The sequence below is a fragment of the Drosophila mauritiana genome, chromosome 3L (assembly GCF_004382145.1).
Source record: "Drosophila mauritiana strain mau12 chromosome 3L, ASM438214v1, whole genome shotgun sequence".
NCBI classification, from domain to species: domain Eukaryota; kingdom Metazoa; phylum Arthropoda; class Insecta; order Diptera; family Drosophilidae; genus Drosophila; species Drosophila mauritiana.
The window spans coordinates 21896736-21913705 of record NC_046669.1 but is presented as its reverse complement, the minus strand read 5'-3'; the positions used below and the strand labels follow the sequence as shown (position 1 = coordinate 21913705).

General features: G+C 46.6%; 4 protein-coding genes across 4 annotated transcripts; 3 read left to right on the top strand and 1 right to left on the bottom strand.

Annotated features, from left to right (window-relative positions):
- The first annotated feature begins 3112 nt into the window (after positions 1-3112).
- LOC117140099 lies at positions 3113-3826 on the top strand. The gene has a single exon (XM_033302854.1). It carries the CDS (start codon positions 3166-3168, stop codon positions 3748-3750), a length of 585 nt encoding a protein of 194 aa, XP_033158745.1. The 5' UTR covers positions 3113-3165; the 3' UTR covers positions 3751-3826.
- Positions 3827-3899: 73 nt separating this feature from the next.
- Positions 3900-4449, top strand: LOC117140100. Its single transcript, XM_033302855.1, has one exon. The coding sequence runs from the start codon at positions 3921-3923 to the stop codon at positions 4431-4433; it is 513 nt and encodes a 170-aa protein (XP_033158746.1). The 5' UTR covers positions 3900-3920; the 3' UTR covers positions 4434-4449.
- Positions 4450-4492: 43 nt separating this feature from the next.
- LOC117140098 lies at positions 4493-5356 on the top strand. Its single transcript, XM_033302853.1, has one exon. It carries the CDS (start codon positions 4589-4591, stop codon positions 5348-5350), a length of 762 nt encoding a protein of 253 aa, XP_033158744.1. The 5' UTR covers positions 4493-4588; the 3' UTR covers positions 5351-5356.
- Positions 5357-5901: 545 nt separating this feature from the next.
- Positions 5902-6793, bottom strand: LOC117140711. Its single transcript, XM_033303777.1, has one exon. The coding sequence runs from the start codon at positions 6789-6791 to the stop codon at positions 6117-6119; it is 675 nt and encodes a 224-aa protein (XP_033159668.1). The 5' UTR covers positions 6792-6793; the 3' UTR covers positions 5902-6116.
- Between the last annotated feature and the right edge of the window lie 10177 nt (positions 6794-16970).

The window sequence follows — 16970 nt, the reverse complement described above, 5'->3', positions numbered from 1 at the left end:
CTGGTCTCCACTTCCTCAGCTGACTTTTGTTGACTCCATCCTTGTGGCGGCACGTGAGGTCGCTTGCGCTCCTTTTGCACCTTTTCAAGGTGCTGCTTGGCAGTCTGCAACATCCTTTCTAGTAGTTTTATGGAACAGTGCAGTATGCTTACATTTTTCAGCGAACACTCGTTACATTCAAAATTTTTTGATAAAAAAATGTAAGACACGAGAGATCATCAATAGAAATTAATACATAACAGAACAATTTTAGAACTGTGAGCGTGGCGTTTTCAGCGGTTTGTAAGCGCTCAGCGTTGGCGTCGCAAAAGTCTGCATGTCTCAACTTTCAAGCTTTTATAGTTTCCGAAATCTCGTCGTTCGGACAGACGGACATGGCCAGATCGACTCAGCTATCGATCCTAATTAATAATATGTATATATACAATATAGGTTCAGAAACGCATCCTTCTTGCTGTTACATACTTGTCAACGATTCTAGTATACCCTTTTACTCAATTTACTCCCAATTTGTAACAATTCTGCGGTTTTAGGCCGAAAAATGGTAAAAACTGTTACACATGTTTCAAGGTATGCAATATACCCTTTAGCGTACGGGTAACGGTTATAAGAGTTAATGGAAACTCGCTTTGATATTGTAATTACTAATGCACCTGGACGCGCATTGCTCATACTATTTGCATTTCTCTTACCTCTTGCCATATCCAACTAAAAGCCGCAATCAGGCTGGGAGCCAAATCAAATAACCCAATGTCGACTATCTGGAGGCCTCGGTAAGCACTTAAGTGCTACACAAAGCGGAGCCAATCGCGATGTCCAGGGAGTAGGCCTAAACTGACTAACAGTGGGCCACACTGCACAGGGATATTCCAATATTGGATAATAAAATGATAAAATATAAAAACATTTTTCAAAAGTGTGGGCGTGGCAGCTTAAGTTGGCTTGTGGGCGTTAGAGTGAACGTGGAAAAAAAATAACAAAACATTTTTCAAAGATTTGTGCGTAGCAGTTTTGGTCGGCCGTTAGAGTTGGCGGGGCAAAAAGACAGAGAGATGGACATGGCCAAATCGACTTGACAATGGCCGGAAAAGCTTCCTTGTACCGGTTACATACTTTTTAACGAATCTATTAACGGGTATAAAAATATAAACTTATTTTGGGGCAGATAAACATTTTATATTACAGTATTAAACCAAAGCCGATTATACTCTGCCTAACCTTCAATTTGGCCCACTGTACTGCGATGTTAATACAATTAAAAATACCCAATTTCGCCTCAGCTCGACAGATCCCCTAAGTTACTGACGGATATCCGAGGGCCTTTGTTTCTGTTGTTGCTGGTGTGTTTGCTGGTGGCAGGCAGTTGTGTCAGGATGTGGCATCTTGCCACCGATGCCGTGATGCCATTAGTCGTAAGTGGCGCTTTCCTTTTGATTTTGGTGGCATTTGACTTTATTAACCAAAACTATTCGGCGGCTCCTTGGCCTAGGTGGCTGGGTGTGTTTGGGTGTGGGGACCTGTCTGACCTGGCAGCATCGAAATGGGTCAATATGTGTGCGCTCCACTTGGGCGGCTCATGTAATATGTATTCAGCCGGCCGCAGTCGAGTGACATCCTTGGAGATTTCAGCGAAATGAGTGAAGGAGAGGTCCTTGTAAGTATTTTGGGGTGTTTGCACTTGAATAATGCACGCGACGAACGTAGTTTTTAGACTCACCGTTTGATTCTGGGCTTGACAGGACTAAAGATTGCGACTGTACCTGTTTAATCATTTAGTTTGGCTTTGTTTATTTATTTCACTAATGGAATTATTTCCTGATCCACTTATCCTCCTCATTGCAGGACGTCATATTTCTGTATTTCGATTCATTACTAATTCTCTTGGTTTTCTACCGAGAAATTTGACCGAGAAATCCGCTACTGCTGATTGTCAATGCCCCATTGGCACAAAAAAGTTCCAGGCAGCGTGTTTGAATCTTCTTTGCATTGTCAATGTGTCAGCGACAGCATAACTGAAGGAGGAAGGCCACAGATGTCACCACGAACGAAGTGCCGAAGGCATCGTCAGCTGTAAATCATGTGATATGTATTAAAATTACAATGAAGAAGGCACAAGGCGCTAGAAGGATAATGCGGAGGTTTTGGGCGTTGCAAGGACATCTGTGCGCGATGCCATTCTATCGAATGGAAGGAAGGAATTGTAATTTCCAGCGATGAATATGTGTGCCAGAAGGGTTCGCCTTAAGATTGTCATTCACTGGCAGTTTTGGCATTTTCCCGACTTAATTCAGTGCTTTTCTTTGGCCTTTATATCAGCCACACAATGCACCTGCGCTACACACTGAGCTGTCGCTCCATTTCTCAGGCGCATCTTATATGTTCTGTCAGCCTCGCAGGCCAAATACACTCCCCCCTTGTGTATTATCATTGTAATTTAATAAAGGCAGGCAAAGGAAGGGAAGGCAGGGAAGTCCAGTCCCGGGCCGAGAACTCCAAGGAAACGTAGTTAAATCCCAGAAATTGTCAAGTAAATTCGTTCTCTTCAACTCTGTGCCTTCACATTGCTGACTCAAGCTTGGGAACAGACGTGTAAATCAATTTGTCGAATTTGTTCTCCTTCGACTTTTCTGGAACATAGTGGCTGCAATGAGATCGAGGAAGAAATGGAATGACCAAATCAAAGCAATGAGTTCTATAAGTGGAGAAGAGTTCTGGGGCCTGGTATTCACAATCAACGAATGGTTTTAAAATCCGGTAACCGTTGGAGAAAACTGATTCAACCCATTAATGTAATGCACAAAGTCCGGAAGTTCTATTCTTGGCCTGACTAGTGCGTAAGTATCAAAATGAAAGTGACCGGATATAAAAACTTGTTCTTTACTGGGTTATATTTACCCAGTCGTATGCGTTGTAATGAAAGCAAATAGTTTTTTTGTAACTTTAAAATAATTAAAAAGATTTATTAAGGTATAAGGGAAATGTAATAGCAGAAAACCCTGAAAACTAAACAGTTAGTAAGACTTAATAAAGATAAATATACTTAATTTAATGAGAAATCTTAACATGGCTTGGAAAAAATGAATCTGGGTCCTTAAAGCTGTGAGCATGTTGTCAGTTGTGTTGAAATTTGGAAACCCGTAATGAGTCATCCTAAAATTTATTGTAATGCGCTTATACTTTACCTTTTTTGGAATATCAATCGTTTTTTTGGCTCCCTTGCTTCAAATTCTTGCCTTACACAGCACTGGGAATTGCACCTTCGCCAAGAATGTCACTCTTAAGTTCGTGTGCAAGGGAAATGTCCCCAAGGATATGTATACAATGTTTCGGGACAACCGAGCTCCGCCCGACACTCCCTACAGTGTTTGGCAGACCGAAGAGGACGGCTCCGTTCTCCTGGTATCGTTTTACACCACAATGTTTCCAAACTATGATACCATCAATCTGCAGGAAGGCGAGATGGATCTTGGCCAATTCTTTCTAGCCACCAAGGGAAGAAATACCAACAATCTTCTTTTTGTGACACCGTCTACCCTTCACTGCTTCCCCTTCGGTCTGCGCTATACGAATGAGCTAAAAAGGCACTGTCTGGGCCAAGACATAAGTGAGGGAGGTGTCCTTACCAAGAACCCCATTATTCACTACGGCTCGCTTAGTATAAAAACCCCCGACTTGCCAAAGAGTGATGCAACTTCGCCAAGTCTGAAGAGAAACCTGTTCCTTGTCGTGTGTGCGGTGATCATTTACTAACATGAAAGTTTTGTACCCAAAAACTCTAAATTTAATGTAAAAGTGATATTGTTGAATATTGAATGAATAAATTGTTGGGCTAAATGAAGCGTCGCTTTTCAAATGTCAGCCATGATTTATTAGTCTACATTTCTACATTCCATACTCTATGTACATCGACCTACAAAGCCATGACACGGAAACTGTGGCTGCTCCCGATCGCATTACTTCTGGCCTCTTCCGAGGCCTCCTTCGACTCCTGCCACTTCATGCTAGAAAACGAAATTCCATTTACGCTGGTTTGCAAGGCCGAATACAGCACCGACCTGAAGCTGAACTACCGAGACATTTGGCTCAGTGCCGACGTGCCCTACTGGCTTTGGTGGAGACGACTGCCCAGTGTGGAGATGCTGATCTCCTTTTATGAGTCGCCCATATCGGCGTGTGAGAACGTTAGCCTGAGCCTCAACTGCCTCCATTGTGCGGACTCCGATGAGCTAGGCATACACATTCGACCCGAGAGCATCCACTGCTTTGACTTCTCCTTCTCCTACGTGCGGGACCTGATGAAGCACTGTGGCCTGTCGCCGGCCACGAAGTTCGATCGCGTCGCCATTTTGTATGCGCGGCGGGTTCCCAATCGTGATATTCCCTCTCGGTCCGCCAGGCCTCGTCCTTGGACCCTGGGACTCAGGCTTCCCTGAGGAAGTCGATGCTAAGCGGATGCTAAACGCCGGGCCGGGGGCAACTAGAGAATCTTCTGTCAACCGGGGGACAACTGATCGGAACCGTTTTTATTCTCCTGGAAATTCCCATCAAATTTTTCGAAAATGATCAAAGAATCATTTGCCTATAAGCAATGCCAGTGCGCCTCTCAAGCGCACGAAGCCTGAATAACAAGTGGATCGACCGTCCGTCGCTCCGTCCTCCTCAGCATACAAAGCAACCCAAGCATCCTCGGCACTCCCTGCGCCCGGTCTGCAGCCCACCGCCTTCGACTACGACTTTACCGCCGCCCCAGCTCAAACCACATCCCCCGTGCCCCTTGTTCCGGCCAGTGCCCTTCCTGCTGCTCCTGCTCATCCTCGGACCAGTGCCTGCAGCATGCAAGGACCAGAACTGCACCTTCCTCGAGGGCTACATCCTGCAGTACGTGTGTCACAGCAGCTACATAGAGGAGATTCGGTTGCAGCACAAGGACCGCATCCCGGCCATTGGGACCCCGTACGCCATCTGGAAGCGTCCCGACACCCACGACCCGTCCTACCTGCTCATCTCCTTCTACGACTCGCCGCTCTTCTCCTGCTACACGGTGGTTATGCACAAAGGCAAGTTTTACTGCGACGGGCGCAACTTCATAGAGCCGAACACGGAGGTCGAGCAGATGCACTGCCTCAACTATCCGTTCCACTACACCTTACACCTGTACAATGCGTGTGCCAAGAAGCCGTGCTCGGAAGGATCGCCGCCCATTGCAGTGGCGATCGCCTACATGAAGAGCAATATCAGGAGGACTAGTGAGGCTGTACCTCGCGTTAAACGCCCTGCGGCTGTCCCCCTTCTTGTGCCCATAATCCCACTTCTCCTATCCCGATATTTTGGTATTTTACTATGTCAATAAAATGGTTCCGAATAGTTATATTGTCGCTTAATGCCGGGCGGGCAGGCAACCTCAACGCTTCATCTGCGGCTCTTCTATCCTGCCACCTAATCCGCGTCCACATCGACCCCCTCGTTTGCCCTGTGATTGCATGCATTATCTCGAAGCTGCTTATTTTACTCGGGTAAACAAAATGGGCGGGTCCTCGCCGACTAGCAGTTCAGCAGAGTCCATTGTAGTTGCCCTTAGTTGCTGTAGTGCTGTAGTTGCTGTTGTGGCATGAAATTTTAGACATCCCAACAATGGCAGCCAGATGCAGGCATGGACAGCCGCATACAGAGGCTCAGCTAACTGCCATTTTACGCACACAGCCGGAGATTCGGTGGAGAAGGGAGGATGGGGAGCATCACATTTCATTGTCGTCATTGTCATTGGCGTTGGCGTAATTTATGTGCTTATATGGACTGCCGCCATATTGGCCTGTGGTGCTCCCACAAAGCTCAACACTTGCGGGTAGCTGTTTGGGAAAGGACTTTAAGCGGAGTCATTAAGTTTATAGTTTTAAAGGGCTCTGTGTCGCAAATGGAACACGCAGAGCAAAGCTCTTTTTAAATTGTATTGATACACATTGGTACAAATTCACTTGGGACAAATTTTGAACAGTGTGCGAAACAGCTCTTTATTCTGGCGTCCTTGGGAGATAGACGATTGCGTGGTCATTGCAGCTGAGGATCCTTCCAATCCCAGCACTTCTGTAGTGTTGCATCCGCTCTTGGCATTCTCCAGCTTACGAACTATGTAGACGAGCACGAACATGGAGCACAACCGCATTTTGCTTCAAGCTGGCAAACTGGTAGTTCACTTGAATTTCAAATATATTGGATGACAGCAGTTTCAATCTTTGAAGAAAGACGCACACCAGGCAGGCCAGCCAGGTTCCCAAACCAGGGAATCCCCTGGAAGTCCCACTTTTTGACTCCGTTTTGGCAGCGTAATGGATCGTAGCCTCGCCCTTCCACTCAACATTGAAGAAGCGCAGAGCTATTGGCTTGGTGCACTCGTATAACAAGTCATCTACGTAGCTCATTAGTTCCTTGTGGCAGAAAAACTGCGTGCCGGACACTATCAAAGGTGATTCACTGACTCCGCAAAAGAAATCGAGTTCATTGTCCAGCTGGATCGAGCCGTTACAACTTTGCACTGGAGAGTCGTTAAAGCTCACGAGGAAGAAATAATATCCATCCTGGTTGTAGTAGAAGATCTTGTAGGGCGCATTTACGGAAGTTAGCCCGTCCTTGTATTTTAAATATAAGTCTGCGTTATAGACCCCGTCGCAAAGCAGCTCGAGATGGGTGTATGTTACCAGGGGGCAATAGAGTTGCATGGAGCCATCCTCCAAGCCTAAAGATTGCTGCCAAGCCGTCACGATAAGCAAAAACAATGAAATAATTACATCATGCATCATTTTTATTGTCTGTTTAATTTGAAATTTCTTTGAAAGATAACTGTGAATACGTCGACTTAGCGTTTAAGTCGTAGCAGTATCCGATAAGGAAAAAATTCAGAATGCTTATCCAAACATTCACGCTCAAATGCCACTGCACATTAAATGTCTCCCCTGGAAAACGGCGGCGATGAATATCACATTAAAAGTAAGGGAAAATAAAACGAAGAGCTTTCCTCGACCGAGTCTCTTATATCATCATTAGTTTCTAACGGCGCCAAACAAAGCCGTTCCTCTCACGCGCATGTCCTGATTTTCACACATGGCTGATAATGCACACAACAAAGCATTCCCAAAACAGGATATAGAGAGGGCAGGGCAGGTAAGTGCGCATTTGCGTGTGACTTTTTGTGAATTTCTTTTTATTTTTGAACCGGGCTTTCACTCTACCTGTACACAAATTCGCACCGCCTATAAAATGTGGTAGTAAACGTTTGCAAAAGTGTGCCAAGAAAATAATGTGAATAGCACGTGGGGCACCTCTATTAGGGAATGAGAGCGAGTATGTTTCATTCTTTCAATGGTTCAGAACCTCACAACTACCGAGCAGAGTTGTACTCTCAAATTTCATTTACTCCAAACACTAATCTGGCCAAACAAACAGCATACTAAAATAATAATTGATGTTATCCTTTCGTAATTCCATTCAACTTTGATTGAATTAAAAGTCATAAAAAGGAACGTTCCCCATAACGGACACAAATTTAGTTTTTGGCAGACCCCACCATCTCCACCATCCCACATGCACATATGTTTTGGCCCGTCGTCCGATGTCCTCGCTTTTGGAGCAATTAAAATTTCTCTGTGCTCTGTGTGCCATTTTTGTTGATGCCTGGGCTCTGAATGCATTTTTCAGCGCTGAATGTTTTCTGTATTCCCGTTTTTTCGTTTTTGTTTGCTTGTAAAATAAAAATTACGTATACGCCAGCAACTTCAAATGGCGCAACATGGCGTATGCGTGATGTTGTTGCTCTTACTGCCATATTTCGCTGCACACCGGCTGCCATTTCCGCACCAAACAAAAGCAAACAGAGCGAATGGCAGATACAACAGCCGCCCACTCCTTTCTTCTCTCGAAAGGACCGCGCATATCTATAAAATACGCAATTACAACATGTTGCCGCAGTCGCAGTCGTCGTTCTCGTCGCTTTTCCCCTTCTCGCTCTGTGGGTCTCTTTATGAATTTATACATAACCCGCCACAGCTGTACCACCCCAGGCCCCAGCACCCTCCACCCCACCATTCCACCACAGAGTAGGCACCCTTTTCCCCCCGCACTCCGCGCAGAGTGCACTCGCTTTGTTGCATCCACTCAGCAGTTGCCATTAGCAGAGCGAGTTGCTAGTGGGGATTTAAAAATACATATCTTTGATATGGTAATGCTTAGAGTGTCTAAGCTGTGTCCACGGCAATGGCGTCGGAGATCAAATCCGATCAGGATCCGGATCTGGATCTGCTGAATTGTATGGAATTATTAAATCTTCATTCGAGTTAAAGATCTTGTTTCAGAGCACCATTTTCCAAGCCCAATCTTCCGGTTAAGCCAATGCTCAAGCCCAACACCGCTTCAGGACCAACTGTGGCAACGACCACTTCGAAGCTTGTTAGGAATCAGAGCTCCTCTCGCTCTTTTATTATCGCCAGTTTTGTTTTTGTGCAGTCGGTTACAAATGGCAAGTGGCACACGCTGCAAAGGATTCGCTGGGAAACAAGGTGGGGTGTTGTGGAGTGGCGTGGCCATGAGTTATGCCCTGCGATATGCGCGAACTAAGTTAGTTTTGTATATTTTATGTGCAGTTAAGCGTTTTGCATACTGCATCTCTGAGGCAGAAGCAATAACAGGAACAGGTGTCGACCCTCTGGACGGCGGCACAAAATAGCTTTTCCAGGGGAAAGTGACAGAATGGGGAGCTGCAGCTTTTCAGCATATGATTGTGAGTGCTTAATTGGTATCAAGTTGTTGTGAGATGGTATATATGTACATCTAGATGTTCGTTACACGAATAAGAGGGGAGTCGAGGATGGTGCTTCTTAAACGAAAAAGTACACTTTTTAAAGGGACTTCATTCCACTGCAGAGCTTAAAGAGGGCAGTTCAATGTATCCCCTGATTCTTATATAAATGACATGAAACAAATTACATATCGGTATTGATTTGTACTGTGCTGCCGCAGAAGTCTTCAAAAGCTCTACAAACGCGATAAATTAAAACAGTTAAAGTAAAGCGGAAAGGAAAATATTAAATCTTCTCGAGTGCCACCCATTGATTGTGAAGTAATGGTGGGTGGGGGGTGAAACGAATAGTACATGAAGTAATTGGAGCAATAAAACCAGAAACCGTGTGAATAAAAATAAAGAAAAGCTTCGACGACTACCGCGCTCTGCACAATGATGTGCTGGAAGGGGAGGGCCTCGTGGCAGGTCCTGCTGCATCCTGGCAGGTAGTAAAGTAACAGGAATCAAAATAATAAATCAAAATTGTGCAGCAGCACCATCCAACAGTTGGCAGCCAACTTCTGCAGCTCCCTGCTCCATCTCCCAGCCAGGAGTTACCACCTCCCCAACACGCGCACGGCATAGGATACTCCATGCGCGCTTTCTTCGACAGTCAGTTGTGTGGGCGTGACGCGGGGCAGAGTCCTTGGCCACGCAGCCTTCTCTGCACAGAAACAAACACAATGTAAATTCGAATCCAATCAGAATGCTGTATTAATTATGGTATACAAATATTTCAATGACAGTTAGGGCTAAGAGTATTATTCTTCTAAGTTCACCGAAAGACGATATGCGATTGCAGTGTATGAACTAGTGCTACACACCTTTTTTGTGCGAGTAGAATGTCTTTCTGCCCGTTCAACCCACACAAGTTTCGAGTTGTTAAAAATTACAAATAAAATAAGCGTGGAGGGGCGTTCGGAGGTGCGCTGCTGCCACTGCGAAATGTGGCATTTGATTTACGTTTGCAATTGCTCGAAGCTGTTAAACAGTGCAGCTACCGCGCTTGGCATCCCGCGTGCTTCTGCCCCTCCGCACCCCGTGGTTCGCTGTTAATGATCAAGTGGCATCCTGACTTGAACCCTGCTGAGGGGCGAAGGTTGGGATAGCGGTAGCTGTGGTTGCTGGCAGCTTAAGAGTTGCCGGTTAGTTGCCCGCGACCGCTTGAGGTTCACACTGGAATAGCGCGAAATAGCACGAGCAGCTAATGGCGTGTGGAAATTAATGGAAATCAACCCGGATTTCTATAAGTTACGGTAAGAGTGGAATCGAGTAAGCTACTTTATATTTGCTTTCTGGGCACTGGGAATATTTTTAATAATGGCACAAACATATCATTTTGATTGCCCTTTCGCCGGGTGTTCGGTGTCAAGGGAGCCCCTCGAAATTCCGACTAGCACTTCGCAGTGATAATTAGCATGTTTCGAGCTCGGCTTACCGCTGAACTGGTGAAATGTAAGCCCGATGCCGCTCTCATATTCGAAATGATCGGACTTTTGGCCGTTGTCAGCCGCTTGTGTAATTACTGTCACGCGGCAGGCGAAATTGGGTCAGGAGCAGAAAGTAATGCCGAGTGAGTGTTGCATGGTTGCATTTAACCGGGCGCTTTACGACTGACAGGCAACAAGCGACAGCATGGTGGCAGCAACTACACATTCTGCTGCATTTGCAAATCGTCGCAGCACTTAAAACGCCATAAAGTATGCAACAGAATGCAGACAAAGAGCGAACATCGCAACTGTCGAGCGGTTTTTTCCGCCATAATAATTCAAATGAGATTTAAAGTTTCACTCTGTATCCACTTCGGAGCCACCCCGCTTCCGTTGCCCCACCATGACCCCCCACCCAACATAACACACCCCACTCAGCGCCCACACAAGGCGCGCCACAAAGTATGCAACGATTTATTTAAATAACAGAGCTAACGTCTTCCTCGGCTCCCAGTGTTTGTCCTTGTTTGCTTGTGTTTGTTGTGCTGCATTTGCGCAAATGTAAGCACTTCTCCGCGGTGCGATGCCTGCTTTCTCCGCTTTCTCTGCTTTCTCCGCAAGATAAGCAACACAATGCGCCATTTGCAGGATTTGCGCCTGAGATGGGCGGGGTAAGCAAGCAAACAAAACGAGGGAGCGAGCTGAGGTAAACACACATGGCAGGTGCTCAGCTGGGTGCGGGGAGGTCCCTAATGATGTTGCCAAAACTAACAAAGAGATCGTCTTTGTGCTGGTTGGGTGAAAAAATCCGGGCGACTCAGGGAGGGGTTTTATTCGTGACCGTTCGAACGAAAGGAGATCGGCAAAGAGCCCAATTTCGATTGACAATTCACAGGGTCTGGGGATTCTAGAAGCAATTCCAGTCGAGAATTAAATTAAGCCGCACACCCGTTTCATTGCCTTCATTTCCGGGCGCACCCAACCACACCCATAAAAAGGAGCGCAACACAGCCGTAAAACAACATTTCAAACTTAACTTAATTAACAATTTTTATAACCAGAGCAGGCCGAAGTTTTACAGCCGACAAAATCCAAAACTCGGCACAAAAATGAAAACGAAACGGAAAAATTGGGCCGGAAAAAGGCTAACCAATTTAAGCGGCTTATGTCTCCTCCCCCAAAACAACTCGCCATCCACGCCCCATTGCCCGCCACTCGGCTTGAAGTTTGCCGCGATTTTGGCCAACAAGAATTGCGCGGAAAAAAGTCTGCCGGCGAATACCGCAATAAATACCGCACAATAAAAGCAAATCTATAAAACACCAGCGAGCAGGACTCGTTCAAGGGAATGGACGAGCAGATACTGTACACCAGCCTCGCTCCAGATCACCAGATGGGGTTGCCCGCCCAGTCTTCGCCGCCTTTCGGAACCACACGCAATGCAATCCTGATTCGGGGGAATTTTTTGTTCAATCGATTTTTGCTAGCTTCGCTCTGGTTTCCTTTTTTGCATACTTCACACCATTGACGGGCCTGCGGCCTCTGCGCCGCCCTTTCCGAGCAGGGGATACGGATACCTGTCTCCTCCTGCAATCAGGGAATCCAAGCGGAAACCGAAAATCCCCGACACTTTATTTTATTACATTTTAGTGGTGCGGCGCGGCGAACAAAAGGCAACCCGAATACCACGACACGGCCATAAAAGAGGCACAAAGCCCGCCGAGATCCAGAAATTGGTTGTTCGTCAGTTCGTTTCGTTGAACTTACCATATAGAAATGTAGGAGCACTAAAATAAGTGGAGGCTTTTAAATGGATCTCCCTCTAAACAAAACTCCAACTGTGTACCAGAACTTGACACTACTACCCAAAACAAGGGATCACAATATGCATTTCTAGAAGTTGTAATGCATTTCAGAAACTGCTGTATAAGTACAGTGTGCAGCACAAGATCCTTGAGAGATATGATCAGTACATAGGTTCCTTTCTCCTCGACTATTTTTGATTGTCTTGGGATCTTCAGATTAGCACTTGCAGTCCGCCACTCCCCCACAGTGTGGCAGATACCCCTAAGACCCCTGCTTCCCGGCCAGTTTAAGGGCCCAACTCTCCGCTTTTGGTCACGAACGTGGCTCTAAAAATTCCGCACGTCGTTGGTCATCGATCTAAAACTAATTAGCAGTAAGTTGCCCTGCTACGGTTGAAGGCGATGGCCAGAACGAAACCGGCACAGTGGATGGAGCCGTGTTCCCTGGTAGACAGTTAACCGAGCTTCGCCGGGCGAAGGGTCCCACTGTGGCACTCAACTAGTTTCCGTTATAATTGCAGCAGACACATAAATAGTAAACTGCAATAAAACGAGAGCGGAGCGGGGAGCCAGCCATAAAAGAAGGGGTGGGGCTATCAAAAGTTGCTAGCAGCGCTTTTGGCATAAAATAAAAGCAAAATGTTGTAAAGCGATTGCAAAGTGAGATTGGAAATTACCGACACATAGACACACACACACACACCCCAGGAACAGTGGCTGCTTGAAGTGTGCGCACATCCAGCAAACACAACACACTGGCATAGATGAACGTGCAAAAATTACAACAGCCCGACATGCAAACACTGCAGCATGGGTGGGGCGGGCTGACTGCTGGGTGGCAGACACTTTGCACATTACAATGCAATTATTTCGGGCTGCTTGAACTGGAAGCAACCACCAGTCCATGACGTGCACTGATTGCCACAGTTGTGAAGGAGCTGGTGTAGCAGTCCACCCCGAGCTCGAAACGAAGACCTCCCCACACTGCCCCACAACCACCCGCGGCCGAAGGGTTAACGATCGACGGGAAATTAAAGCGAAGCGAAAAGGCTTCCCATCATCCGACCTGAGCGGTGGCTGACGAGCAGCAGGCACTGTACCAGCCACTGCACTTTGAACTTGACTGACGTCCTGAAGAGCGGCTCGACTTGACTTCCACGAGCCCAGCTGAACCGGGCTAAACTGGATGAGCGGGGATGGACTGGGATGTGATGGTGTTGCGATGGAAAGGCTGGTCGTATCGCGTGCCCGAAATAATTTTCGGAAAATGCCTCGTTAATGTTTCTATTAACGGATTAGAGAGCGCAGCGAGCGGTGGTCACGTCAATCAGGCACGAGCAGAAGAATCGCCGAGGACCCAGGAACTGGCATATAGCTTCGCCCCTTGTTGACTTGCCACGTACGTCAGCCAGTCAGTCATTTAGTCAGTCAGTCATTCAGTCAGTCTGCCAGTTGGCCCTGATGTGGATTTGGATTATACTGCGATGATTTTCTTGCACTTTTTCAGCTTTAGTCACACGTTAGAGCGGCACCCGTTTGTTTTTGTTGTTAGCACATTGACACGTTTTGCATAAATTTGCATTCAAATGTGTCATGGCGAGCGGTCCGGGGAACGGGCGCCGGTTCTTCGTGTCTGATTGAAGGCCGCTCGGCCTCAGGAGGGCCTGAAAAAGAGCTGGAATTATAATAATATCCTAGTTTGGCATGTCGCATGTAGGGCATTACGGAAAATTGCTGATACGAAGCTTGTGCTTTAGCGACCGGATCTGGGTGTAGGCTGATTCCGTGTCCAGATTGCAGTCCAATGCAGGGAACACGTTCGGCACAGTAGTGCAATCTCGACTATGTTCGAGGAACCACTCTGGCGCAGCATTCTGGACAGAGAAGCTCTGAAAAAGGACAACTTAGGACTTTCGCTCGGAACAGGTGCGGAGACGTGGGCACCAACTGAGCCGGATGGGCTTTCTGGATCGGGTCAACTGCCAGGGGCGTGGGTCAGCGTGGCGAGCGAAACGGAAAAACATTTGCATACTTTTTGGCACTTTTAAATTATTCAAAGAGAGCACACAAAAGCCGAGCAAAACGGGCACTGAAAAATGAAAGAAAGGGCGCCCGAGGGGTCAAAAGCCGAGAGGGCCGAGAGGTCCGTCCAACCGTTGGTAGTGACAATTAAGCTGCACTCAAATTGCTTTCGGCCCTCTTCCTCTCCCTCTCTGTCACTCTCTGCGCTCGTGATTGGTTGTGCGCCTGTAAATATGCAACAAGATTTTTATTTAAATGCCACTCCATTTTTAAATCAAATCCCGACACCAGGCCGCGAGCCTCTGCCCCTGCCCGCTTTGCAGCCCGCTTTTGTTTTCCGGCTTTTCTCTCTGTTGTCCTCGGGGCTTTTAATTTTCATCTTGTTTACTTTAACGTCATTTTCAACTCTTCGGTGTTTTCTCGAGCGCTTTTCGCACGCCCTTTCCCACTTTCCCACTTTCCCGTGAGCCCCTCCCGCTCCGCGGACCCATTGTGCCATCTTGGTCCTTGTCATTGTCGCTCGTGTGTGTCCTGCTCGTCTTGCCTGTCTCCTTAGTCGCTCCTTCGCTCTCGCCGCGTGCTCCTTGCGCTGCTCGTGAAGTGGCACTCATCCGCACTTTTAAGCCCTACTGAATTCCTTTTATCCCTAAAATAAATATCTTCATCCACAGCAGTGTTCCGTGTTGTTTCCCATGCTGCTGCTGCCGGTGCACCGAGTGCTCCCGCTGGAGGTCCTCCAGTCAGGGGCATTGTCTGTCTACCGGCAGCCACCTCCCTTTATCATCTTCTTCATACTTAAGAGCTCTAAAAGATTTTTAATAGAGTTCTCGGCCGACACTTTCGATTGTCTTTGCGTGAGACTTGTGTGGAAATTAAGCCTGAAGAGATTACTCTCTAACGCATTAGCATTCTCGGATTTCCCCGATTTTCCTGTCATCTTCCAGCATCTGACCAGCATCATACGGAAATTCTGCCAAAGAGCCACCCCATCCCCGCATCCGATTGACGCAAGGCTTAGCCCGAATTCTTCGCCGTCATTACCCCTTTCGCACGTATTTCACACATAGCAATGACATAATGATGACAATTCGAAGGGGAAAAGTAAAGGATATCGGGCGGGGGACGACGGCAATCGATTTTGGCTCTTCATGTCTGCTGGGAAAATCAGGAAAGCACAAAATGCCAATGAAGAAACAAAGCGGGGGAAGCAGAGCGAAATACAAATCAAATGTACCGCAAAACTGAATGAAGTCAACAAAGGATGCCAACTCTGGACTAATGGACTGGGAGACGCAGGACATGGACATGGGATAGATAGAGGGGCGAGGGGGATGGGGGAGGGTGTGCCCCCAGGGTCGAGTGAGAGTGACAAATAAATTGGCGATTCCCATGGGTACACAGCTACAGCTACAGGACTGCAGTCGGTGGCCGGGGGAAGAGGGATGCATTGTCAAATGCTCACTTTTCATTGTCCTTGCGTGTGGGTGTGTGGCTGTTACGAGATTGTTAAGCACATAAGTTGAAATATTCCGATTGAGTAACTTTCATTATTGCAACAACAACGACAGAGACTGACAACAACAAAGTGCCCATTTTGTATAAATAAAACAATGACAACGATTTCAACTCATTTAAATTCTGTGCCATAATAAATTTGCCTGCATAATTTCTATAGATACGACAACTTTCCCCTTCCCCAGGGCACCGAACACCCTTTGTCAGGACAGGACATTGTTTAGTTTGTTTAGTGTAGACTCCAGAGTGCCTGACTGAATTTTCAATATATTTTCTGCATTTTAAATGATTTCCATGTCACAAATTTGTGTGCATTTCCAGTCGGCCGGGAGAGTTTCAGGGAATGGCAGAACCAGTCAACTAACTGGTTGTGGGTTTTTAGTTTAAGCACACTAAATCAATTCCCAGGCATTGCTCTTTAAGCAGCCAATTCATGGCCCATAAGTCAGTGATTGCAAATTACTGGCCGCCCGACTGGTGGTCTGCTCCGTATTCGGGGCCAACTAATTAAAGGGCTTAAGTTCCGCTTTTCCCGTTGCTTTGGTGTTCGGTTGGTAACTGTGCAGGACCAGAGAAAGGACACTTTCCTCGTACAATTGTGGGCGAAGCAGACCAGCGGCGCTGCGCTGGCTGCGATTTAATTAATTTCAATGCATAACGTCAACTCAGAAACCTGAACCCAAGCTCAAAACCTAAAACCCGTAGTGCCGCCGAGCCTGGGCCAGTCAAACTTGACACCAAACACAGGCTCCGGGAGCAGATAGACCCACCCGGGTGCAGGGAGATGTTGAGCAGAAGGACTGGCCGGGAAACGACCGTTCCGGGACCAGACAAGAACTGAACTGGAAAATTAAATGGAGTATAATTTTTTCGGGTGACACTGTGCTTTAAAATTTGATGCCGAGAACAAACCCAGTGCACCCAACGACAAACTAGGTGAGAGGCAGATGACCAAGTCGTCCTTTAAGTTCCCATTCTTGTACTTTACCCTTACTCTCCACTCTTCTGGGACGAAAACATTTTTCCGCACCATTGCGTTCTGACTTTAATTATCATTTTTGCTCGGCAAAAGAGTAGCTAGCGAAATGTGTGTTTTCAGGTATCCTACAAAAATATATCGGCCAACAGAAAGATTTGCATTTTCTTGCGAGTAACTGAACATAGATACATTTTTATAGTATATATACATCAAAAGGTCAATTTGCGTACACAAATGACAGTCGGGGAACTCGACTATAGCGTTCTCACTTGTTAACTATGAATATCTTTCAATGTATACTAATAACAAACCTCAATTAAAAATACAAATCTCCTTTTTCAGGTAAGTGCCTCTTACAAACGAAAATTTCTTCTGAGTAAGTAGTTCTACTC

Excerpts from the sequence above, each read along its gene's own strand:
- LOC117140099 (XM_033302854.1), top strand. The coding sequence starts at position 3,166 with ATGCGCTTATACTTTACCTTTTTTGGAATATCAATCGTTTTTTTGGCT.
- LOC117140100 (XM_033302855.1), top strand. The coding sequence starts at position 3,921 with ATGACACGGAAACTGTGGCTGCTCCCGATCGCATTACTTCTGGCCTCT.
- LOC117140098 (XM_033302853.1), top strand. The coding sequence starts at position 4,589 with ATGCCAGTGCGCCTCTCAAGCGCACGAAGCCTGAATAACAAGTGGATC.
- LOC117140711 (XM_033303777.1), bottom strand. The coding sequence starts at position 6,791 with ATGCATGATGTAATTATTTCATTGTTTTTGCTTATCGTGACGGCTTGG.